Source organism: Anopheles gambiae, chromosome 2 (assembly GCF_943734735.2).
Source record: "Anopheles gambiae chromosome 2, idAnoGambNW_F1_1, whole genome shotgun sequence".
In the NCBI taxonomy this organism is placed as follows: Eukaryota; Metazoa; Arthropoda; class Insecta; order Diptera; family Culicidae; genus Anopheles; species Anopheles gambiae.
This window is the reverse complement of record NC_064601.1, coordinates 52531777-52558723: the sequence shown is the minus strand read 5'-3', so window position 1 is coordinate 52558723 and position 26947 is coordinate 52531777. Positions and strand designations below refer to the sequence as shown.

At 42.9% G+C, this 26947-nt stretch overlaps 1 protein-coding gene across 1 annotated transcript; it reads left to right on the top strand.

Annotated features, from left to right (window-relative positions):
• Window positions 1–605: 605 nt before the first annotated feature.
• LOC1274438 (neprilysin-3) lies at window positions 606–26945 on the top strand. The gene is made up of 11 exons (XM_061643094.1): window positions 606–770; window positions 2496–3624; window positions 16080–16680; window positions 16766–17058; window positions 17165–17329; window positions 19687–19770; window positions 19877–20152; window positions 21983–22135; window positions 22211–22317; window positions 23735–24175; window positions 24257–26945. The coding sequence occupies exons 2-11, from the start codon at window positions 3466–3468 to the stop codon at window positions 24354–24356; spliced, it is 2379 nt and encodes a 792-aa protein (XP_061499078.1). The 5' UTR covers window positions 606–770; window positions 2496–3465; the 3' UTR covers window positions 24357–26945.
• The last annotated feature ends 2 nt before the right edge of the window (window positions 26946–26947 follow it).

Sequence of the window (26947 nt, the reverse complement as noted above, 5' to 3'; positions counted from 1 at the left end):
CATTTAGCAACATTTCGGCAGCGAAAGTAAAAAAAGCGCCATAAAATGATCAGCAGATGTGTTTTTAATCGAATCATCGCGCCGCACCGCTATTTCTGTCAGCTGTTTTTGGCGCAAACTTTGTCTCTCAGCTACTTGGAGAGTGGGGCAATGTGGGGTTGATGGCTGCGTAATTGATAAACTTTCGTTCCGCTGCTCGTTTCTCTAAGTAAGCTGTGAGATTTTCGGCGCTGAAGGAAAACGCAAACGCTCTCTCTCTTTACCGTAAACCTTTTGCACTATCTTCCCTTACTCATTCTCGGCACTGTCCCTTTTTTACGACTTTCTTCAACTGCTGCTCTCTCTCTCTCTTTCATGCACACACGCACACTCTTCTTCTCTCTCTAAACTAATTAGAGACGAGTGAGCTTTGCCGATGCACAGCTGGAAAAGCTTTCTCAGCTGTCACCTTGGCCCTACGCGGTTCGGGTCGCTTAGCCATACACCACCCATACCAGCACAATGGCTGGAATGTGTCCGTGTGTTTCGGCGCCGACGCACTAAACCACGCCGAGTAGTTCGTCCGTCGGGCGGTACTGGCGGTTTGGCCACCGGGTTATTTTTCCCTCCCTACCTAGCGTCAGACTGTGCAGCGACTTGTTATCCACGTCAGTAGTAATCGTGGCGTGGTGCACAGATCGTCCGTTTGCGGAGCGCCCGCTTTGGTTCCGTTTTTGCTGCACAGCGGTTTGGCAGGAACGAAACACCCAGCCAAGGGTCACCATTGACTGGTAGGGCTAGCGGGTGGAAGTGCATTTGTGAAGAAGCAAAAGTGTGCTCGAGGGTCGTGTTGATGTTGAGCTGCAGCTTAGTTATAATTAAGCTAGTGGCTGGTGCGAGCTGCTTCGTAGAAAGCAGCTGTGGACCCTTGTGGCGGTGGTGAGCAAAAAGTTTTTCGGTGTTTCGCTTGTTTTCTGAGCATGTTGCTCTTTGAGGGAAATCCCAGAAGCACATAAAGTACACGGTGTATTTGTTTAGCGAATTGTTGTGCCGAAAAGACAGGAAAGAACAACGCACAACAAGTTGGTTTGTTCAGCATACACAGCTCAGCACACACGGTAAAAGGAAAGCAATTTTCCATTGCGGGAGTAATGTTTTACGTGTGCTGCAAATTGGACCTTTATCTCGTGCTTCAATTTGCGATCCATCAACAACCTTTTCAACGTAATCGCAGTAAGCATCGAAAAATGGGAGTTTAACAACATTAGTTGATGCTGTGAAATTTGCTCCATGATGACATAATAACCTGTCAAACAGTTTCCATGCAACCGAGTAGCCCGCGATTTTCCTTCCCGAGATGGACTGGGGTACTGTCGAGGGGGGTACGACACGGTAGGTGAGCGATAGGTGAGAAGGTGTAAACGATCGGGCCTGATGAGTGAGTGCCTCTGTTCGAGCGTTTTCCAGTACATGGAAACTTCGCGTGGTCGGGAACGCGTTCATGTGTCTGTGTGTGAGTGTGTGTGAGTGTGCGTTTGTGTGTAATTTAAGATTGTTAGTCCATCGAGGACGTGAGGGGGGCTTTTTGACATTTTAAAGCATTTAATGTTCCTTTTTGTGTGTGGTTCGTACTGTCCATATTACTACTACTACTACTAATACTACTAACACACTCGAACATGCTTATAGCCGGTCAGTTGTTTCACTGTGTGTGCGTGTGTGTGTGTGTATAGCTATAATGATGGGGTAATGTTTTCGCACGTCGTCGTCTTCACCATTGGCTCGTCTTCCATGTGATGAATGATAGCACGGCATGCGGAAGCGTACGAGTGCTGGAAAATGTTAGTTTTCCCCGGGAGGGTTCAAAGTGTTCTTGTTTCCTTCGCATGCGATTCTTACCACGTGCGACTGTGGGGCGAGTGGGGCTGCGAGTGAGATGTGTTTCCCGATGACGAGAGCGTGAAATAAACCAGATGGCCCGATAGATGCGGGCGAACAGTTTGGGCACAACGCGTGTAAATCTGTTCGCCATCACTTCGCGTGGAGAAATATTGTCGAGCTGTGGTGAAAGTCGAAATCGCGGTTCGAATGAATAGCCGCTTGAATTACGTTCAATGGAGCACCGAAACATGATGGGTGGTTAAATTGAAGCGAAAACGAACAGCAATGTTAATGTTTTTTTTATGTGTATTTAAAATATCGATGGAGACGCATGGTGGCTGTTGTAGAAAAAAAAGAAATAAACTGAAGTTGTACATAAATGACTCCAATAGCACATAAAAAAAACTATTGAATTCCAGTACGGGAGCATAAATTTACATGCTCGCTGTGTTTTATAGCTAGGGGAAGCGTTATAAAGCATAAAACATTCAGCTCATGCATACACTCCGCGAACGCCACCAAAGGGGGAAACTGGCCCCCATCGATAACCTGACAGTTGTTTTCACCCTACGCGTCCCATCGTAAGGCAAATTGATATTCCCAAAGCAGTAACAAATTTGCATCCCCGAAAATAGAATCGCACGAAAACAGCACCGCGCGCGTGTGGAAAACAAATAGAAGTGTTTGAACGAAATACTGCTCACACACATACACACACACATGCATGCATTAGTGGACGCGTATGTTTTGGTCGTAAAAGTTCCCATGGAGTGGGTGGATAAATAGCAACAACAGCAACAACAACAATAAAACGAAGCACTAAAAGCTTCTCAGGATCGAAGCATGCTTCGGATTTTGTTATTTGTGTGAGTGTGTGAGAAAATCGGTCGGGCGGTGAGTGCGTTACCATACCAGTGAGTGCCAACCATACCGCGGATGAGTGGTGGAAAGTTGTTGTATACGGAGCGTTGCTACTGGTAAGAGGGTGAGCTCCCTTGTTCCTGCACGTGCGCGCCCCTATCGTAGTGTGTCACCTTCGGGTGCCATGTGCTTTTGTTTACGACCCACGTGCTTCGCTGGAACGTCGCTAACGTCGCATTCGACTCACGGCTTTGGTGACGTCACATCGGTGGTATCCTTGTTCGTCGTTTTCGTCGTCGTCGTCGGTGGTAGCGCGTGTTGGACGCTGTCCGATGGTCTGTAGCAGAAGCAGCAGAAGCAGCAGAAGCAGTAGTAACGCGGACAGTAGCGATGGTTGTACGGTTACGGCTGGTCGATCCACTACCACGCGTAGTGCCACTGTGTGAATGTACGTCCAGTGGATAGGCTGGCTGGCGCGCTTTACGCTGCTGGACAACGCTGCCAGTGTGGTGTGTCCTGCGTTGGAGTGAAGAAGAGAGTTCGCGTCTTTCGGCGGTACGGTGTACGTGCCGTTTGGAGGTCGTCTGTGACCCGCTGCTGTGTTTGTGTGTGTGTATTGTGTGCGTGTGTGTGTGCGTGTATTTTTATTATTAGAAGCTTCCGTTGCCTCTCTGCCGCCTTTCCGTTCGAAAGCGCGTGGTGTCCGCCCGCCTTCCCTTGTTCTCTCCGCCGTGGATTGTGCACATGACCGGCGAACCAATGACTACCCGCGGCACCGTTGCTGGACGAGCACCCCATCTACAGCCACCGCACGCCAACCATCCCCTCCAGGCACTGCGAACGGACGACATCGAGGTGCAGGTGCTGGAGCAAGGGATCGAGCTTTGTAGCAGCGAACGAAAGGTAAGTGTACCGCGCTCGACCCACGGCAAGGAGCCGTTTGGCTACATAATAAAGTGCTCACCAGCCGCCACTGGAGGGTTTGCGTCTTTCACGCACACGTCGTCGTCGTCGCCTCCGTCCCGGTGGACGCAAAACGGGATGTGACACACGCGACGCTCATTAATGTCAGTGTCAATCAAACGGAATCAATCCGTTCCGCTTCACCACATTAGCTTAGGAGGTTTTATATCGGATATTTATGGCGAGAAAAAAAAATAGAGCAAAAAAGCAGCGTTAGCGGATGTTATAGAACCGTGTGTAGGAAAGAAGGGGGAAGGGGAGGGGGAGGAGAAAAACACAATTTATCCTTTTTCGCGAAAGCTTTTATCACTTTCTCATAGGGCTGTTGATAGGAGGGTTGACGATGGTCGGTTCAGCTGCGGTTCAGATTTCGCTATGGCGCGCAAAGTGAAACTCTGGCCAACAGTTACGTAATCGGGTCGTGTGTGATTTGTTTTCCACCACCACAAGTGTGTGCAGCTCTCTCTCACTGAAGCGTTGAAATGAGATGGAAGGGTCACCGTTTAGGAATTATTTATGCTAAGAAGCTGTTTGTATAAAGAAGACAGATAAAAAACATTTCCTCGACGTTTCCAGGGGAGTGGTTGAACAAAAAAAATAAGCTTTTTCTATTTTTTCTTAGTTTGTAAAGTTTTATATTTTCCTTTTTTTGATTGTTGAATTGCATTCCGGTACACAAACTTCACATAAAATATAAATGAGTAAAAGTTGATCTACTCTCTTACCCTCATTACCCTCGGCACACACTCCCTCCAAACTTTGGAGCTAAAATTACAATTTATAGATTGCTCACCCCGCAAGCTCCGGACGATAAAATTCAGCACCGGAAGTCGTCTCGCAGTACCACGTTGCTTCAATTATCTTTTTACGAAGCTTTTTCCGAAGATGCGAATCTTATACGAAACGGAGGAGGCGGTGATTTTTTTCCTTCGTTAGTCCAATTGGAAATTGGTTCCATCTGGCACGCTTAATGGACCGTAGAAAAATTCGAAAGCAATGTGCTCACTCATTGCGGAATGGGGAAATGGGAAGTCGTTGGTGGTATGGTACGCAGCAGGCAGAAGGCACGACGCTATTATAATATTTGCTGAAGCGGAAACTAATGTTGGGCAAAAAAAAAAACAAAGCAGCAAGGGGAACAAGCGAAAGCGAGGAAGTAGAATGTCTAATTGAGCGGTACTGTGTAGATTTATTGCACGGAAAAAGAGGTTTGCCTCGGCCTGGAACGGCCGGTGGAGCTTTTTGCGGCGGTAGTTGTAGTTAATGTTACAAAACAGACTTGTTGGGATTCCGTTCCGTTTCGTAATCGTCTTTATCCGCCGCTCTCTCGCGTTAGTAGCCTTTCTAAACCATAATGTTTTCTTCCACAATGTGTTATATTAGTTAGTGCTGTTTGTTAGCAGTGACCCCCGGAAGGAACACCTTTTATCGTACCGTTTTTTCTTCTAAAATCATTAAAAAAGTTCCTCTGTTAAGGTGGAATAAATTAAAAATGTAAATAAACGATTGGGGCCCGCCAGTAACGATCGTATTGCAAAAACAAGTTTCACCATCAAACATTTTTTGCCGGTAATTATGTGCAGTGTAACAATACTGTTTCCCCCCTATTTATCGTTTTAATTGGCACTTTGCGGGCCCATTGCCTTATAAATAGGGAGCCCAACCAACAAAACCAACAAAAAACTTCGACAAACTCTGCTTCTTTTCTAGGAGCCTAGGTGTCGTCGTACGGAAAAAAACTGTCTTGATAATGGGACCACACTCTTGATCGTTGTTTATTTTCCTCATTTCATCTAACCATACCGAGGCTGTGGTTTAGGCTCATTGTGAACAGCTGTCGACAGAGTGTGGCGACTTTTTCGCTTGTTTTTTTTTTGTGCTTTGCTGCTCATCCCCTTCAGGTTGTCCTGCGGCAGGCCGTTCCACTGCTTTAGCCCAAACACACTGCCACTGTTTTATTAACGGCTGGCAGGTTTTCTTTTGTGTGCCTGCTTTTAAGTAATTTACACCTTCGAGCCGGTTCGATCGATCGGCAAATGGGTGGTGGTGGTTCAAGCTGCTGGCTGGCCCCGTTGTTCGCTCTTGGGGAGTGAAGTGAAGTGGCAAATAGATACTGCCACACAGAAAACCCTTCCACAGAGTGGTGTGCTAAATTCACCCTTTGGACGTCTTAAAACTGTGTTACTCCCCGAGCAGCGAAGCACCGTGTTTGCCAACACACGTTGGATGAAATGGAAGGATTTCACGTTAAAGCTTTTGTTGGCACACCGGGTAATGGAGCAGCCTGGTGGTTTACTGTTCGCTCGTATCGTACGTGCGCCCTGTACCGCAATGGTTGTACACGACGCTGGCTGTCGCACCGTGATTGGAGCCAGCGGTTGTTGTGCGAAGCAACCGACAAGATACAGAGTGCAACGAAATGAGAGTATAAAGAAAAATAAGTAAAAATGCGCTCCTTCAGCACACCATATGAAGAGGGGTTCGTCCCGTTGTCATTGTCTTCACCCGGCGACCGGAAGCAGAACGCACGTAATTTATGATTGCACAACATTAAATAAGTAACGAGTAAGTCTCGGGAAGTGGCTGGCCCTGCCCTTAGGGCATGGAATTTTGCCAAATGGAAACATGTGCAAGCCCCGAGCGCCACGAAAAGTGCTTTGTTACCAGCAAACCGCTTGTGCGAATGGGATTGGTTTATTGGTGGTGCGTTGCGGGCAACTCTCTTGGCCAGTGGGCTGTTGGGCTGCTGCGGAGAGCAGCAAGTTGTTCCAGCAGCTCGGCCCGGTCCGGTTGCAGCACTGATTGAATTGGTAATTGAATAGGGGATAATAAGATTGTTTCGTAGATTATCCACTTATAGCACTTAGCACTCCTGAAAGCCCTTTAATTATAGCGGACACAAACAAATTGTGACACAGTGTGCGGGAGAGAAAAGCACACACATACATACACACACACACACACACACACATACACAAAAGCACACGCACACACTCTGTGTTTTAGTAGCAGAAATAAAAAAGAACAAGCAAAACTCTGTGCGTGTGATGGCATAAGTTTTAATTGCGATTCCAAGCATGTCCCTGTGCTATTCGAACAAAACCCGTTAGCATGTAAATGTGATGTGCAACTCGACATGTTTAACAATGTTCTTTGCCCACCTTCCTGGCATCTCCGCTCGAACGCCTTCCCGTTGTACGATACGCCAAGTCATTCGAAGTCATTTTGTATTATCGGATATCCGACCCTTGCGTCGGAGAGGCCTTGCTCTCGAAAGTTGTTGACAACCGAACCGAGAGGGGCAGAAACTTTTCCACCCTGGAAGCGCCATCCTGCAGCATCAGCAACAGAAGAAACCCACGTAGCAGAGCACACCCTCTTATGTCTTTACTTTCGATTCTTTATGAATATGTGTGTGGGTGCAGATGGGTGCGTGTGTGATGAATGTGTGACGTGATGGGACGGGTATGCCCAGCACTCCAGAGAGATGAAACTGTTGTTCCCGTTCAGGTACGGAGACACAATGCTCCATTGTGTCGGTTCTCGTTCGTTCAAGTGTCCGCCCTTGCCTTTGTGTGGTGTAATTTTGCCAGCGGAAATATTGATCGAATGTGAGTAAGAAAATAATGTATTGTCCTCTGAAGAAAAGAAATAAAACGCCAGTGCAAACAAACTCCAAATAACTTCTTCTCCGTATACACACACACAACACACACACACACACACACACACACACACACACACACACACACACACACACACACACACACACACACACACTCACACACTCACACACACACTCACACACACACTCACACACACACACACACACACACACACACACACACACACACACACACACACATACACACACACATACACACACACACACACACACACATACAATGGCACGCGGGCCAGTTCTTTAGAAGTTTGTGGCACATTTCTTTGCTTGTTTGAGCCGATCGGATGATTGGCGAACTTTTCAAACCACCCCACCACCAACGGAGTTGAACTTTACCCGAATGGGGTGTGAAGGTTTATGGATATCGGTTCGGAAATCTATTCATCCTGATATTGTCCAACTTTCCTCATTACCCCGGATTTCACGACGGCGTGGTGCCACTATTTGCTTACCAAACAAACGGAATAGTTTAGCATAGTTTAAGCTGGCCTGGCTTTAGTGTTGTTTACTTGCGGCCAGAAGGAAAGGAAGGTCGTTAGTCGAAGCTTTGCTGGTTTGTGTGTCTTTGTGTGTGTATTGGGTATTCCATGTAAACGCTCGATCGAGAAAGTCAAGCTACTGAAAGGCAATTGAACGTAAAATACCATCGAAACCTTCACCGACTGGTTGGAATGTGTGTTTATCGTGTGGCTGGGAACATAATTTCAAAGGCCAACAGTGACATGTTAATGGCAATGTAAGGAACCGCATTTCATTAGCGAAATAAAAAGATTAATTGGACAACAGGCCAAATATGTAAGCATGAGTAACAGTAGTGATCAATAATGTATTATTTATTTATTTATTCATTTATGTGTATTTTAACAATTACTTCTTCTTCTTTCTTCTTCTTCTTTGGCTCAACAACCGATGTCGGTCAAGGCCTGCCTGTACCTACTTGTGGGCTTGGCTTTCAGTGACTAATTGATTCCCCCCCATAGCAGGATAGTCAATCCTACGTATGGCGGCACGGTCTGTTTGGGGATTGAACGCATGACGGGCATGTTGTTATGTTAAGTCGTACGAGTTGACGACTGTACTACGAACAATTACTTCTACAATAGGAATTTTTAGAAATTTAAGCTTCACTTACTTACTCCCCCTGTTGTTTTACTGCATTTCTAGTGAAGCCTATCTTTAATATTTGTCTTAACAGAATGATATGCAAATGATGATGTTGCGTTATAGGAGACAAGTTTTTTTGTGATATTATTTATGAACGAAGCATGACTCGACAATACTGTGTATAACAAGTGATCATGAACAACAGCAGCTCCAGTAGATATCTAAGCAGATAATTCCATTTGACAGAATGAGAGCAAATAGTAAAATACACACAAAATCATGTTCATCTGCATCAGTCGCCACAACACAACAGCTTGCTGAAGCGCTCCGACCCACTCACCCAACTCAAGCATGGAAAACCATTTGATTTGACGTAATCCAGGTTATGTCTGCCATGGTCATCACAAATATTCGATTAATTTCCTTGCCTCATTGCCATCCTCTTAGCCATCATAAAGGGGACATTGCACGTTGCGGGTCAGCATAATCGCTGCCCAATTGTCGTAAATCATTCATCACTCATCATTACCCGATCATTCGTCAATGTGAAACGTGCCCGCCGGGCGGACAAACAACCGGTTCAGAACAGTTCAGGCCCATAAAACCGAAGCAATCGAAACACGCGCACACAAGTAGACGTACACGCGTGGAGCGAAAATGCAATTATCCTTCGTCTACTTTGTTACCGCTTTGTTATGTTTGCACCGGTGTCAGTGCCCCGTTGCCCCGTTGCAGTATGCACTAAATGGACAAACTTTTCCTAACGGCTATTGCACAACGGGCATGGGGTAGCAGCGGAAATCATCGAAACTGGCGATTTGTACGTGTGCAACGATGCAGATTCTAGCCAAAAGTACTTTATACTTGCAATGATACTTTATCTTTATTGGAGAACACTAGCAAACATACAAACATGCCAACGTACAACACATTTGTTTGCTATTCTTTGTAGTTTCATATACATATAGTGTAATGGGTTTGGGCAGTGTTACGGTCGCCATGTAATGCGATGATCGTACAACTGTACTTTGAGTACCGTCGCGGTAGGTCAGTTTTTACTGACATGAGCTGAGGTGGATTAAAACTTCGTTCGAGCGGACTTTTCGACACTTGATCGTCCAGGCGATCATAGAAACCTTTAGGAGGTTTCCCTTACTGGAAACGTTGGAGTTTAGAGTAGTGATGTGCTGTATGGAGCGCACCCACGACTCCGATCCGACTGCGACTATTGTTAGTTCGATTCCGACTCCGGCAAAATGGAACCACTAGGTTCGCCCGGAGTCGGAGTCGTTCGGAGTCGTCCGGAGTCGACCGGAATCGTCCGGAGTCGACGACTGCGAACGACTCCGAACGACTCCGAACGACTCCGAACGACTCCGACTCCGAACGACTCCGGGCGACTCCGAACGACTCCGAACGACTCCGAACGACTCCGGACGACTCCGACTCCGGGCGACTCCGGGCGACTCCGGGCGACTCCGTACGGCTCCGGACGATTCCGAACGACTCCGGTTATTGCAGCGCGGACCTACCTTCCGGAGTCGATTCCGAATTTATCGGAGTCGGATCGGAGTCGACTCCGGATTTTTGCCAACTTTAGCCATCACTAGTTTAGAGGCCTTACCTTGGGTAGGGGGACATAACTAAACTCTTTAAATGAGAAGTCGATAGATGTAGGATGGGTATAGTCCTATCCTGACAGTCCGAACGAATCTGGCTTGCCACGGTTGGAAGTGGTTTTATTTATACTCAAGTGAAGTTAAGGGTCTCGCACATTTGCTAGTTACGTTTGTCTTGTGTTGACAAGAACGATTAAAAAGTTATTGTTTTCACTCAGCTAGTTACGTTTTTTTTTTGTTGACAAGAACGATGGTTCTTGTCACTAAGTTCCTGTTTTAGGTTTAATGCATATACTGTTCCTGCTTTGGGCTACATACTGTTCCTGTTGATGTTGTGCGTTTCGGTTGTTTTTGATAAGTGTGTCACGTCTGTTATTTGTTTGAATGGACGGCCTGAACTCTTCCGGTTGCGGTGCTATGGTATGATCTGATTTACTGAATGTGTTATAATGAATGTGTTACAATGGTGTGGTTTGGCTTTCCAAAGTGTGTTACAATGTGTCTATAGCTGATAGTGTGTATTATAATAAGTTTTGTATAGCAGATATGCTACAATAGCAATGATGAATTGAATATCATCCAAGAAATTAAAGCGTTTAGCTTGTAGATATACTTTTTAAAGCATTAAATATAAATTAAATTAAATTACAAAGCGGGAAAACCTAAAATTTGGCTTGTGATTTTGACCTGATTGGAAATAATGAAACCTCCTATTTTATTAAAATTGTAAATTGTTTAACATGTTTTGGTTTCCATAAAAAGTTTTCTGCAAAATGCTAATTTATTGTAATAGTTTATTTAATTATTTATTTTCGATGCCACAATTTGACCGAAGTCCGCGGGTGTTTCGAAACAAACGAGGAACTTTAGGAGGCCATTTTATTTAAATCATTTATCAAGATTTTTTTATGGTAATAAGAGATTTATAGTTCTCTTTTATTCCTACATTTACTTTTATTGAAAAATGTTACAACTCAACTGAATAAACTAAATGTAATCAACCCATCCGTCAATTTGACGGGTCCCGTAGATATAGGTATGTATGTATCTGAAATAATGGTGGGGTACACCTTGAACGATGGTCAGTTTTACGGATGATGGCACAATCCATTCGGGGCGACGGGCATGTGTTAAGTCGTACGAGTTGAAGATGGAGGCGCAATATTGATAGCCGGTTAAAATCCGAAAGTTTAATTTTATATGTGCTGATGAGTTTAATGATAGATAGCTCGAATATTTGTTTCATCTTAAATTAAATAGACCACTGTATGTTACGAATCTGCAATAAATTAAAATAACTTGGATAAAATTAGATAAATTAGACGATAAACCACTGATTTATTTTGCAGATTACTGATTGCATTTTATTAGCAGATTATTGACATACTCATTTTACATTACCAAGCCATGGGTAATATGTAAAACTAGTATCAGATTATGTTAGTTTGATTTTTGCAACAAGTTCGTAACACATCTAGTTTCGGACAATCAATCGGCATAAATTCGCAATGATTTTATGCATACAACTTAAAGTTTTAGTCAAGAAATATAAAATTTTCTTCAAAATCAATATGCACATATTTTATTTGTCAGCTTTTTTTATCAAATATACTAACGTATCGTCCTTATGAAATACCGTTGTGCATACAATCGGTAATAAATCAATTTTCAATATTCTAATATAACATTTGCTTCAAAGTATCCTTCTAAGCTGTTCTTGAAAAGCATTGTTCAAAATGTTTTATAAAAAAAATCAATATCAGTTACCCCCATGCTCAAATCTACTGTACATTTTTATGCAGACGAATAACTGAGAAAAATGGGGAGTAAAAAGATAATAATTGTGTAGCTCATATAAGATTCAGAATGAAAAAGAAAACGTTATGATTCCTTTGGTATCAGCTTTTCTATCAAACTAATTTTTATTTAACATGAGTGCTACCAACATAAAAACTTTTAGCTCGAACTTCAATTTATCTGCTTTCTTGGGGAAATATGAATTTGGTACACAAAATATCTTTCTATCCCATTTATTTTATTTGTATTTTCTCCACGCTCTAATGCAATCGCTCGACACAGGAGCAAACGCCCGAATGCCAGAAATGTCGTTATGAGAAGCATAACATAAAATATGAAATAAGTATGAATGCTAGTAAAAATTCTCGATCAACTGACCGGGAGACCGAGAGCGCTCTGACAACGGACACAAACATGCGCCCGGGAATGGCAAACGAATGCGAACGGCCACTGGCCAGATATTCAACTGCCACTTACTAGTATGATTGTGCAAAATTAGGTTAAAAGAATCGATCCGTTCGTGCTCCGGCGTCGTTGCTTGTGCAATCCACGTTTTGGTGGAAGTGAACCTTCTGGATGTCTGATAAGAAATGGAAATTGTGCCAAATCGAAATGGCGAAACGACAAACCGCCGGTTCCTCTCGCCGTGTTTGCGCTCCTGTCCAGGAGCGTCCAATATACGACTGCTCTGCCCGAGACAGGAATGCTAGCTCCTGTCAGTTTGTGTCATTTGTTCTTGCAGTGGACAAGTGATGTTGAGCAAAGGAAGCTAAGGCGAGACCCTGGAAAGGGTTTCAATTTTTTGAAGAGAAATGTTGCAATATACCATCATCTACGTGTCCTAATATGCATTGCTGCGTTTGAACGCGTGTACGTGTTGTATGCCCAGGGTAGAAGGTGGCAGCTTTTAGAGCAGATGCGATTAAATTATTCAGCTGCCAAACATGCCATGGAGTTACTGAGGATGAAAAAGGGGACGATGAAGGCAGGTAGTGTAAAGCTTTCCATGTGGCAGCTGTCAGTAGTTGGCAAGAATGGTAGCACTAGTTTTCTATCACTAGGTATGATGCATTCCAGGAAATTGATTTCTCGAATAAACATTTGCCTTTTTTCCCATTCTGCTAGCTATTCAACTAACAGTATGCTTCTCATGAATGTTTGATTGTATCTGTTGTGTTTCTTACACATAAAGAACAGTAAAATAGTAAATCTATTTCACACCTGAAGAGTCTTAAAGTCGTCGGACCGTTGAAGGCATGTTGATTATAGAATTGTTAAATGTGATTGGGGTTTGTGCTCTGCTGAATGAAATTCACTGGCATTAAACTCTTTGGCCGATACATTAAAACATCCCAACATTGCTGTTTACATCTTTACAAATTAGGCTCGGTGTTTTACTGACGGAACATGAAATCATTTCTATTGGTCAAATACTAACGTTTTGGGTCAAACACTAATGACTTGTGAGTTAGTTGTTGAAAATTTAAAACTTTTATTACACTCTACCAAAACCACTTATCCTGTATAGTCCTATCCTGATAAACTATAAAGTCATGATGAAATTCATCGATTGTATGCCAATTACAGTATATTCCTGAGTTGATGAGTTCTGAAAGTATTGAGTTGTTAAGCCGAAATAGGTGAAGGTGGGTGAGCCGGTCTGGTGATACAGTCGTCAACTCGAACGACTTAACATCATGCCCGTCATGGGTTAAAGTCCCGAATAGATCGTGACCCCATGCGTAGGACTTGACTATCCTGCTACGGTAACAAAAAATCACTGAAAGCCAAGCCCACTTCACTTGTGGGAACAGGCAGGCCTTGACCGGTAGCGGTTGTTGTCCCAAAAAGAAGAAGATAGGGGAAGGTAGGTAAAGACGCACACGTTAAGGAAAATGGTAAAAATCTAGGGATAATATATATAAGGGCAACGACCATGAAAATGTGCATACATTATCTTACACCCATGTTTTATCAGAAAATGTGTTGAAACTTTTAAGTTTCCATAGATTTTTGCTTTTTTTTTCATGAATGAAAAACATGATTATTTTCGTGCGATTTTGAAATGTTCGGGTAAGACGGACACCTGATATGGGAAAGATGGACACCATGAAGGGTAAGATGGACACTTGTGAAGAACGTTGGAAAGTGAAGAGTTTTACAGTATTTTAACAAATTCTATCATTTTCTCCGTCCTGGTACGTTTATAAACCAATTCGTGGCGAATTTCAACGACGATTCTTTCATCCGTGAATTTAGTCGTAAGCACCGCTTCTAACATGTCGTAGAATGCAGCATCTAAAGCATTATTGAAATATCGCGCACTAACAGCTGACGTTGCTCCAGCTTACAGAACAACAGTCTAGAACTTCCTTTTAGGAAATTACTCCGCGAAAAGTCCACGACCGCTGTATTTTTTTGAGGGACTTGTTAATAGCTAAAGCCATTTTCCATCCAACAATTAATATTTGTAATCCCATAGAATTTCTCATCTATTCCTGAACAATGTTGTATCAATGCCTCATATTCTTATTGCTTTAAGTTGTCCAATTCGTGACAAGATATTGGATTTCGTAAAGCGCCTCATCAGCGTCGAGCGAGTAATAGCATAACGAATGGCTACTATTTTGACCGGTGTTTCATTTCTCGCTTATTTCAATACCTTATGTAGATGTTAGATGGTTTATATCTTCAGAATACCCTTATTAAAGTTGTTTGATGGAATAGGTTCATCACCAATTAATATAAGAAGTCAAATAAATCAATAAATTCGGTGTCCATCTTTCCCTACAACAAAGTGTCCGTCTTTCCTTCTTTGGTGTCAGGATGTTTAAACCATAAGAAAACAATATTTTGTATTGCTTTCATTCTCGTCCTTTCGCCAGTTTTTTCATTAATGATCACGACAACTCATTCATGAAATAAAATATCCGGAAATATAAACTATAAACTGTACAAGTAGAGCTTAAGATCCGCAGTATTCAAATTAGATCCACAAGGGTGCACACGGTTGAACATTTGTTTTGTTCGTGAATTTAACCTATTTTGCGTGGATTTGACCTAAAAATATTCTCAAATGTGTTGTTTCACTTTAAGTTAGGATACGGAATTGTTGATTTTTTTCAAAAATTACCTTTTCCATGCATTTATGAGAAGTGTCCATCTTACCCGCAGTGTCCGTCTTTACCTACCTTCCCCTACTTAAAAAAAACCAAACAGATAAAATTTTCTATTAAAATTATAAGTCAAACTACAGCTCATACATAACACTTTTTTCAATATTTCATATTTCATTTTTATGGTATTTGAGCTTTCCATTCAATTTTTGTCCTTTTTTTCCTTACAGGGTTTATGGAACCCTGTAATGTTCCAAACAAATATGGAACCTATCCAAAAAAATATGGGAACCAGCCAATAAATCGTGGCATCTATGTGTGTCGGGAAAAGAGTGCCGTAGAGTCTTCTTCCCAACACATAATGTTCCTCTAAGAAAAAGACAAGAAAGTGTCCCAAACTCATCAGAATCCCTTTGAAACCCTTTATAACAGACAAAAAGTACACATAAACAGCATGTTTGTGATCAATTAGGTAAATGATTATTTATCGTGTAGTATTTTTTTTTATCGAAACACATATTTTCATTATAAGTGAAAAGGTTAGAACTATTTATAAGAAATTTTTAAAGAATAAGTTGCCCTACTTGAAGAGCCCTTTCGATGCTTTGAAAGCTTATCTTTAAATTTGTGTGAAAGTTGGCTATGTATACTAAAAATTGGCCTAAATAAACGGGTACAAAATCATCCAGGGCAGTTTTATGACCAATTCAGTAAGCCTCTGTATGACATTTTACTATTTACTATCGTATTTTTAAACCGTTAACACCTTTCGACAGCATTGACGTCAAGGTTCCGCAAAGAACTATTGTTGCCCGTGGGTCCAGCACAGGCTGGCGAATACTTACATTTTAACACCTTTTGTCTTATTCCCTTTGTGTTACAACTGGCTATCGTACTGTCTTCCCCCGCCTAAGTAAACCGTACATGCATATTTTACAATCCAATTAGATACAACCAAACACTACACCTAGGTTCGGATGTGCAAAGTATTGCCACTAGCCTCCAGTTCATTCTTCTGGTGCAGTAATTGACTTCAGTTTTGTCTGTGTGTCTTTTTGCTTCTCCATTGCCCAGACCAACGCCACCAGCGGTCCGACAGCCAGCAGTAGCAGCAGTAGTGGCCCAAAACCTCCCACAAATTTTGGCCGTGGCCGGGTCAGCCTTCAATCATCCACCACCGGTACCACGTCCCTTGTGACGGGCACCAGCGGACTAGGGTCGGGAGGGTCCAATGGTCCAGCGGCGGCACCCAGTGGCCCAGTGCCGCCAGGTTCTCGGATAGCTTCCCTCAAAAACCCCGTCGGATGGGTATGCTGTGCGCCGTGCATTTGGCTCCGGAGTTCCTCGGCCGTTCACAAAATGGCAATTACGGCTGCCACACTCCTGGTGACGTCACTGCTCGTCGCCTCGCCAATACTGTTCCTCATATCGGCCGCACCCTCCCAGCTGCCGCGCGATTGCTTCGGGGCCGATGAGGACGACTGCCATCCAACGCCGGCCCCGCCGCCGGTCTGCGCGGATCCGATCTGCCGAGCGGCGGCCATTAGCATATCGTCCCGCATGAACTGGGATGTGGAGCCGTGTCGGGAGTTCAAGAACTACAGCTGCTCCATGATGGAGAGCAGTTTGCGGGCGGTTAAAAGCGCACAGGAGCTAGCCGACGCGCAGATGCAGCGTAAGTCATGAGGGATTTGCATTTGGCAGGTTGAACGGGTTGTGTCTTATCTCTTGTTACGTGGCTTACTTACCGTCTCATACAGAGCTGCTATCGCTTAACACAACCAGTGGGATTTTCCGTAAGCTGGGCCGGCTGTACGGCAGCTGTCTGCGACAGGAGCTGAACGATACTAGCATCCGGAGGCGGTTGGATCAGCTCGGCGGCTATCTGCACATCGGATCGGTGGGACCACAAAGCATATCGCCGTTGGTAGCGAAGATCCAAGCAATTGGGCCGCTGCCATTGATCGGCATCTACTACGATCTCAGCTACGGTCGCAAACCCCAGACGCTGCTGATCATCGATGGACCAAATACGCCACCAAACATACTCGAGGTACGTAAAGTGTCGCTTGTCGTTTGTTGTAGTTTCTCCAGCTAACTAACGGACGGCGTCCAACGTTCACGGTCAATCGTCGACCGACGATTATTTGTACCCGCAGAACCCTGTGCGATGGAATGGACCAAGGGCGCCGCCCTATGACGTGGAGGAGGTGCCGGACCTGCTGGACGAACTAATCAATACGTTTCTACCGTTAGGGTTGAGCAGCGACCAGCGCCAGTCGGAACGGAACCTTATTTTTAGCTTTATTCGTGAACTGAACCAGGTAATAAAAAGCATACACATATCGGATCGAATAAAACTGGTGACGTATGCGTAGGCTCGTGAAAGTCAATTAGTCCTGCTGATGCTCGGTATCCTGTTCATTATTTTTTTTTGTTTTGGCATTTTTGCCTTAAAATAGACTAATGGTAGATTTTACTAGTCGTTTGTAAGCTAGCATAATAACAGAAAGTGTAGTTTGAATGCTGAGCTAAGGATGTACAATGGCCGGCAGAATAAAGTGGCCACTACTTACAATTTTACACTTTTTACATTTTTTCCGTGAAAAATGAAGTTATTGTACTGCTTTATTTTTTGAAACGTTGTTCGTGATATGCTTAAGAATGCGCAGTACCATAGCATGACAAAAATGAGAAGTTTGCTTCAAGAAAAAATATTTTTTCCAAAATTAATCAAAATCACAGTGCCAAAATAAAGTGTCCACTTTATTCATTCTACAGAAAATATTTTTCTGAACAAATGTAACAGCAAACTTATAATTTATATGCGTTCCTCTCGCATTCTTTACATGTTTGAGGATCTTTGCCATAATTTATTATGTGTTTATCTGCACATATTTGGCATTGGTTCTTTCTAAGAGTATTTCAGAGCTTTAACATATTTTGTTTTTCTTAATCACGTCATTTTCACTACATTTGCATTAAAATTTGCACACTAAATCTCGATTGAATTAAAATTAAGACTAACTGGGAGCCATTAAAAAAATTTTATTCGATTTGATTGAAAAAATAAAATAAAAAATTCTTCGTGTATAACTTCAGTCGTCTTCCTGTTGTAACATCAATTTATTTACTAACTCCGTATTTTTCACAGAAAACAGATAAATTCACACAGGATACTTGTATAGGTATAAGCTTTCATTATGCCGTCGATTCAAACCATGCTCCCCACTTCTCGTATAGAAATCCCCTCCCTGGTCATCACATTGCACTCTTCATACATATTGGTTTGTTGGATCGCGTCTAGATATTTTTGAACATCAGTTCTAATTTGGACTCATCTGTCCAAATATCAGTTTTTCAACAATCTAACGATATATCTGCATGTTTTTGATCATATTGAAGCCAATTGGCTTTGTTAGTCTTGCTGTAGCTCGGGCGAAGAACTTGAAGGACGCTACATCTAACGGGCAGTAAATTACGAAAATAGCAATGTGATAGCTAGGGGGTGTTTCTCTTTAGGAGTAGCAGGAAAACTGGTGTGAATCGAAAGTACAACTATGACTGATACCTTTTTTAACATTCTTCACCACTACTTTGGGATATTTCTTTAAAAAAATGGGATTTGAAAACTAAAAACATGTTCCTACAGGCTAACATCTCAACACACACAATCAATACAAAAATCATTTCTCAACTAGTATCGTATAAAACACCTTGCATGTCCTCCATGAAGTCTAAATCTTTGTTCCATCGAGAATTTGTGGCAGATTCTATATGCAAAAGGTGGATAAAACTGGTGTCACAAACAAATAAATTTAAATTTAAAGCTCTTGATAACGCTTGAGAAGAACTAGATGCAAAAACTAGATGCAGAACTAGATAAACCTTTAAAAATTAGAAAAAAATACACCAACGATCCTCGAACATGTAAAGAATGCGAGAGGAACGCATATAAATTATGAGTTTGTTGTTATATTTGTTCAGAAAAATATTTTCTGTAGAATGAATAAAGTGGGCACTTTATTTTGGCACAGTGATTTTGATCAATTTTGGAAAAAAATATTTTTTCTTGAAGCAAACTTCTCATTTTTGTCATGCTATGGTACTGCGCATTCTTAAGCATATCACGAACAATGTTTCAAAAAATAAAGCAGTACAATAACTTTTATTTTCATTATTATTATTAACTTCGCTGTTCTGTCCTTCGTACGCTCTATCAAACATCGGTTTTCCACACAGCGGGAATATGATTCGTTCGCAACACACACTGGTACCGATTTGACCTTAATTTCTGATATCAGATTACATCTATTTGTATCTCATGATTGACATAACGGGTACGACATTAGGAAATGTGCGTCATAGTCACATAGAGTAACTGTAAAAACGTCACGATGAATTTAATTCGTGATTTGAACACTGTAAAAACTCTTTAATTGGAATTGTAACTGGAAACAATTCATAATTTAACCCGTACAATATGAAAGCATTAGCAACATAGGAATAATTTCAGCGCCGATGAAAGCTCAGTTTGCTTTACAAAACCGACCATTAAATTATGAAGTTATCACTGCTATTAAATTTTGTCAATTTTATCAACAACTTCATCGTATGGCATCGCGTTAAACGGCAATGAATGATTTTTTGTTTCTTTTTCACTCTCCTTCCCTGATCCAAGATCCGTCGAAATTATGTGCAGAAGGACTTTACCAGCAGCTACGTGCTTAACAACGTGACCGCCCTGTCTAACGCCCATCCTTTCGTAAGTGTATTACCAGCAGAGTGGTTTGCAACTCACGGTGCAACTCTCCACTGCTTCGAAGCAGTTCCACTTCATTTGGCATTTCTTCACGCACCGCTCATTCTAGCTCATCTGGACCGAGCTTGTACCGGGCAACTGGACGGGACCGATCGTAATTCGAAGTCCCGAGTACCTGCGCCAGCTGCGGAAGCTGCTGCTCCAGTACCAGAACCGGGTCATCCACAACGCGCTGCTGATGCTGTTCGCGCTCAACACACTTCCCCCGGGCCGACCGTCGCCGTTGGTTTGCACGCGTGCTACCAATTGGGCCCTGCCCGAGGTCACTTCGGCCCTGTTTGTGGCTCAGTACAGCGAGGAGGTCATACGGCACGCCATCCAGCGGGTGAGTTCAAGGGCAGCTACACCACCGACGTGCGTTTCGTTGACTTGCGTCCTTGGGAGCTACGGGGGTCGATTGGATGTAACGAAGTGAGCATGAACGGTACCGTTTGACCGCGTTTGACCGTGACTGAGACCATAAGCTTCATGCACGAAATTATGATTGGTCTAATTTTGTCTGGATTGAATAATAGATGGAATTGAGGGGGTTTAAGGACAGCAGGAGCGTGTAGTACTATTGCTCTTTTCCCATAGCAAAATCAATCAGATCAATAATGTTTGTGTGATTTTGTTTTCAATGTGATCAAAGCAATGATCCACAATTTGATGTTTTTCATAAGTAAAAGGATGGCATCACATAAAATGTTCCTCATATCTGACTGCCTGTCTGATGCTTTTGAGGGCAAATTGTGGAGTTAATAGTAGTAATGGGAGCTCGGAATCGGACCTACCCGATTCTGATTCCGTGTTCAGAATCAATTCCGGAGCGGATTCCGATGCTGGAATCGATTCCGATTACGGAGTCGATTCCGGAACCGATTCCGGATTCGATTCTGAAGCCGATTCCAGAATTAACTCCGGAGCCGATTCCGGAGCCGATCAAGGAGTTGACTCCGGAGTCGGCTCTGAAATCAATTCCGTGATTAGAATCGGCTCCGGAATCGGAATTGACAAGGGAATCGCAATTTGCCACGATAATGGAATCATAATTGACTCCTGAATTAGAATTAGCTCCAGAATGTTAACTTGTTCTTGAATTGAAAAAAGAAGTTTTAGAAGCAAAATCAGTCCAGGAATCTCGATGAGAATGGATCTGTTACAAGTAATTTTTTATTTTTTGCAGTTATCAGTACGTAGTATGATTGGACGCAAACGCCAATTTTTATGGCGATGCCGAAACTGATTCCGATTATAATTTAGGAGCCAACTCCGATTCGAGAGCCGATATCGATTCTGGAATTGATTCCGAATCCGGAATTGATACCGGAACCGATTCCGATTCCGAAGCCGATTCCGGAATCAAATCTGGAGCCGATTCCGATTCTAGAGGCGATTCCGCAACCAATTTCGGAGTCGATTCCGATTCCGGAGCCGATTCCGGAGCCGATTCCGGAGCCGATTCCGGAGCCGATTCCGGAATTGATTCCGGAAACTGTTTCCGAACCTACTGTCTGGAATCGATTCCGACAAAAACATTTTTTCCAACACTAGTTGATAGAGCTATGCTTTATGGTAATTTGACTAGGAAATGTTGTGAAAACAAATGTGATTGCGATAAGCAAATTCAAACCCCTCAATCCAATCTCGATAGTGCGTCCTACACACGGGATGGGGAATTTCATGCAAGACATATCAACATATTTCCGCCAAAGTCATGCCAGTGTCACGATACACAGTAAATAGAACACTGATACGCTGGTCAGAAATAACAGCAAAAACAAAACAAAAAAAGTACACCAAAACATCCCTCACGACATGATTTATGCATGCTCGCATGGCAACAAAACGATAACATCATTATTCATCCGCTATGTAACATGCGTTTAAAGGTTAATTTACGAGCACGTGAAACGGGCATGTTTGCGACGCAACAACTCCCAATTCCCTCCCTTCCACTTCCTTGGCCAGTTCATCCCAGATCATCCATAAATTTAGCCGGTGTAATTTTGTGATTTTCTGCCATTTCTGCCAGTGATTTGATTTACCGCTCAATGGAGGCGCGTTTTCCCCATCCCAGTCGGGTTATGTTGTCGGGAGGATTGGAGGACTAATTTTTCCTTCCCCTGGGATTTGTGTCTTTTTTTCTTTTCTTTCCTGTTTGGCACTCTCGCAGACGGAAGAGATGTTCGAGAACATGAAGCAACATCTGAAGCGGGCTCCATCGCTACGTGGCGCTGCACTGGTGCGTCTGTCTCAGCTGAAGGTACAAGCGAAGGTTTGGCCAACGCTGTTCAATCGGACGGAGATTGCTTCCGTGCTGGATGAGGTGAGTACAAACTGTGTGTGTGTGTGTTGGAGAAGCCGTTTGGGCTAGCTTTTAAATGCGCCCGTTTCCTTGCAGCTCGAAATCAGCTCGGACAATTGGTTCGAAAATGTGCTTAAAATCTACGAAATCAACAACAATCGCACGAAGGCGGTAAACTTTACCGTGGACTCTTCCCAGACGGCGTAAGTAGGGGAATGGAAGGATTTGTATTGATCGTAGTTTATTCTCCTTAATCGTGTCGTTTCCATGTCTAGCTAATGAGTTTTGTGGTGGGAAAATTCCACTGTGGTGTTTGAAATTGAAAGTGAAGAAGCTGGAGGTTTCACTATTTTAACCATTTACATAGTACAGACAAGGACGTCACGACCTCGTAGAACGTTATGCCAACAAGAAAAACAGCCTAAAATCAGACATCTCATCGTTTCACCTATCTTTCGGCATTGTGGCTTTCTGGACAATTTGACCATTGATCACTTACTAGAACATTGTCTTCGCACTGTTGTGCAAGAATACTCTTTTCGAAACACTCCTGCCGAAAATTAGGTCACTGTGTTTATAATCAAATGTCCTCAGAATACAACACTCAAATATCTGAAAAGTGTAAAATATATGAGGTCCTCTAAAAGTCTGATAGTCCCGATTAACTAACGAAATAGTCACGTAGTTTTCAAAAATAAACTAAATTTGATGTCTAAATTGGTTATTCTTAGTAATTAGTCAATAGTTTGAGTCAAATAGCCTAGATGTGTGAATTAAATAACCTATTTTTAGAACATTAGTACCAAAAATTACTAATTACCGTCAATTTGTTGCACCACCATTGTCAAAAGGTATCCTAATCGATACGTGTAGGTGTGGTTTAATTAATTGTTCAGAAAGTCACAAAGTAAGAATTAGTAATGGTAGCTCGGAATCCGATTTTTATTCTGAAATTGCAATCAGAAGTTCCAGACGCGGAATCAGTACGGGAATCTCCGTGAGAATAGATCGTTTACAAGTACATTTGGCTGTGGCTATCGATACAATCGTGGCTGCATAGGACTCATATGCCTATTGCTATTCTCATGAAGATGCCGAAACCAACTCCGACTCCAGAGCCGATTATGGAATTGATTTCGGAAACTGGTTCTGGACATACATGGATTCCAGAAGAATTTGGAACCAAACCAGAATCAATTTCGACCAAAACTTCATTTTTCGCATCACTGGTATATCGGGTACCATGCATAGTAAAAATGAGGTGTCCGACTTTAGGATACTGCCACTGTATGTTATCACTGTAAGTCGACATCGAGTTTTTGTATTTTTTGTGTTGATTTGTATGGAAAAGATTAGCCATCAAAGCTGATTTTTTTGACACAGTGCCGAAACAACCACCACTCAATACTGCAGCATAGTTCCAGCATTAAACAAAAGATTCTTCAGAAATAATATACTATTTATCATGGGCTTCACAAATGAAACCCGCATTGAGTCTTCTCAGCCTAACAACAGGATGTCATTCTTTCATTCATTCTAAATTGATAATCTATTCAAGCAAAGTCCTTCTTGCTGCGCATCCTCGACAATTATTATCCTTCCTACATTTCCACATTGCAGATACGCTTACCCGCAAATATCGAAAGTATTCTACGACACGCTGTCACACTCGATCGTCGTACCGCTATCGGTGATCCTGGTTCCGTACTTTAACCCAGTGCTTCCACCGTACCTGCACTACGCCTCCCTCGGCACGACCCTCGCCAAAGAGATCCTGCGCTCGATCACGAAAGCGTTCGAGACGAAGATCATGCAGTGCGTCCCAGGCGCCGTCAGCGTCTTCTCGAACACCAGCCGCATGGAGCTGCTGATTCATTCCGGCGGACTGCAGATCGCGTACCACACACTCCTCTCCCTGTCCGGACCAATCAAGGGCATGAACCGGCTGCTCGGGCTGAGCCTGACGCCGCCGCAGATCTTTTTCCTCATCTCCGCCCAGCAGCTGTGTGCCGAATCTGACTACATTGGGATCGATGTGAATTCGAGTGATTTTGATGAAATGTAAGACGGCAAACGACGGAAACGATCACGTCAATCGACACACCACCTAATCGTGGCCTTACTCCTTACCTCTCTTTTCAGACTGGCCTGGCTCATATCGCAGGGTGGCAGTGCATCCGATGTCTTTCAGTGTCATTCGACCACTAAGTTAAGTTACCAGAAGAATTGCGATATATGGTAGGCGAGGAGCGAAGAAGCTCCATCCCAGCGCATCATCTCTTGGATCCAAACCGTGTATCCCATCGGTAGAGTAGCTAGTAGTTGTGTGTGTGTGTGTGTGAGACAGAGAACTGAGACAAAACGTGGTAAAACACGGATAAAGTTCTAGTGATAATGAAAGGAGCAATCTTTGGTAGGAACATAAGTATTAGAGACAAACAAAAAATGCAGTGGACAAAAAACATTGTAAAAAACCACGCGAGTGTTACACACTAAATTAGGGGAAAATATGGAATTTTAGCAAAAAGAAGTAACGTGATAGTGTTTAACATTGACTAGGAGTGTTGAATACTCGCAAATCTAGTTTATCTTTCATTCTCTACCACGGAAGGAGAAAGAAAGGCATGATCGGGTCGGAGAGTTTAAAAGAACGTACAAATCGTTGCGCATATCGTCAAAGCTTTCGTATGATGATTTTGCAATGATTTTTCGCCATGTTGTACATTATCCTTCCACACGCGCAGCTGAGTCAGTATGCGACCCGTGCATGATCGTGCCCGTAGCGCTAGAACTAACAGATAAGTCAATTAAGTTATCGGCTTGCAGTGGTCGTCATTGCGTTTGTTTGCGCCTCTCTATTAGTCTAAGCTCGTTGTTAGTTAACAGTTGTTCTTGGTGGGTGTGTTTTCGGTTTTGTTCCACAACAATGAGCAAAGCTCTCGCAAAGCAGATTGCTTAGCAGATTGTTTTGTGCCATGGTGGAGGTTGAGCTAGAGGCAGATAGTTTATTAGCATGTACATTGTTGACAGACCGTGACAATATTTCCACCACCGAAAGCTGGAGGCTGGATGGAGGGTAACTAGTGAGGCTTATTATAGGGCAGATTAAGCTGTTAGGAATAGAGAGTGGTGCATTTTGATGAGAACGAATGTTGGGTTTTTATTTTTAATGGCCTGTAAAAGGGGAGAAAACACACACATACACACAGAGATACCGTATGTTAAGGGGCCACTCCGGAAAGGGAAGGCATCGCTTGGAAGGAAAGGATAGGGAGTATTTGTTACTACCGTAACCACTGTTGTAACCTAGCGTTGTGCATTTGATATTATGATTTTCCGGGTGGACGTTCACACTCTATATACACATATACACATATAGTGGTTGAGAACTGTCCGGTTAGTAGTGTAACAGTAGATCAGCACGTAGTACGGTAGTGCCGTTGAATAGTGTACGGTGGTGTATACAGTGGCTGACGATAGACATTGTTTTGCGTGTTTAGGAGATAGTAAGAAGGATAAGATTATAATAGTTAAAAAACACACACACAATGAAACAAAACCAATTTACAAACGTCCTAAGATTGTTCTATTGCCAGTGCATTAGTAGGACTTAGTAGCAACACTAAACACACTCGATGATGTAAAACGCTCGGAATTGAACACTACATTTAGAGGGAAAATAGAGAGGAAAGTAATTCAAAACAAGAAACTACTGATGCTGGGACTCACCGATATCAACGTAGAACTGTAGCTAACACGATGTTTAAGGATGTATTAGCCAACCGATAGGGAATTGACCGAACACGAACAATCCAATCACAAACAAACACAGTAGTAGTTGTTGTTACAAACGAATGAGGAAGCCCGAAAGGACAGAAGTGTACCTTAATGTTACTTAAAAGCGATATATCCCGGAAGAACTGAGTGTAAAGTGCTGTGCGACAGTATGCACTAGCAATCATAGTTGAAAAAAAAAAAACAAAAACCACCACAATCACGGACATGCCACATCCCGAACCACCCCCGGTAATAGTGCATGGTAATGGTAGCTCATTTTATTAGACATCCTTTTACGGAGCAAGAACACCAACACTTGCGGGGGCGGAGACTTGTTCGACTGTAGAACGTAAACCACGACACATAAAACCTGCGATAGAGAGATGGACTGTAGAGAACGAGACACCTTTTAAAAGCCACATTTAGGATGTGTAGATGAATCACTCACAAATTTTACGACACAGCTATCCAACCCTAGGAAAAACCCGTTTGCAATTACATCCCCTTTCGTTTGTAACGAATTATCCCAAACGTATTGGTGGCAGGCGGAATGGTAGCAATTTTAACACTAAAATCCCACTGAGAGCTTAATGACAATTATGGCACATCAAAGGCCACGCACCGTTTGTGTGTATTACAGCTGATTGTTATTGATATTTATTTGAAAATATTCCTGCCCTGCCCACACTCAACTTGCACGGATATGAATGTAAGCGAAGGGGTAGGGATGGAGGGAGGGGGGGAGAAGTGAAAGCCCGATCACGCGATCACGGGACTGGGCGTGGTAAACCTTTATAGCAATCCTTAGCAAATCGTGCCAAACAAAGAGAAAATCAGTTGCAAAACGAAGTATGTGTGTGTGTGTGGATGTTAGAGTTAATAATAGTTTAATTAGCAATCAAGCCGTTCGAAGCGTTAAGAAACGAAGGCACGAGAATGAACTGTTGATAATTATTTCATTTGGCGCATGAAATGCGAAACAAGACGCAACTGGAATGCGATAAATACTGAGATAGAATTTAGCAATAAATAAAACAATGTTCGATAAAAGTAATA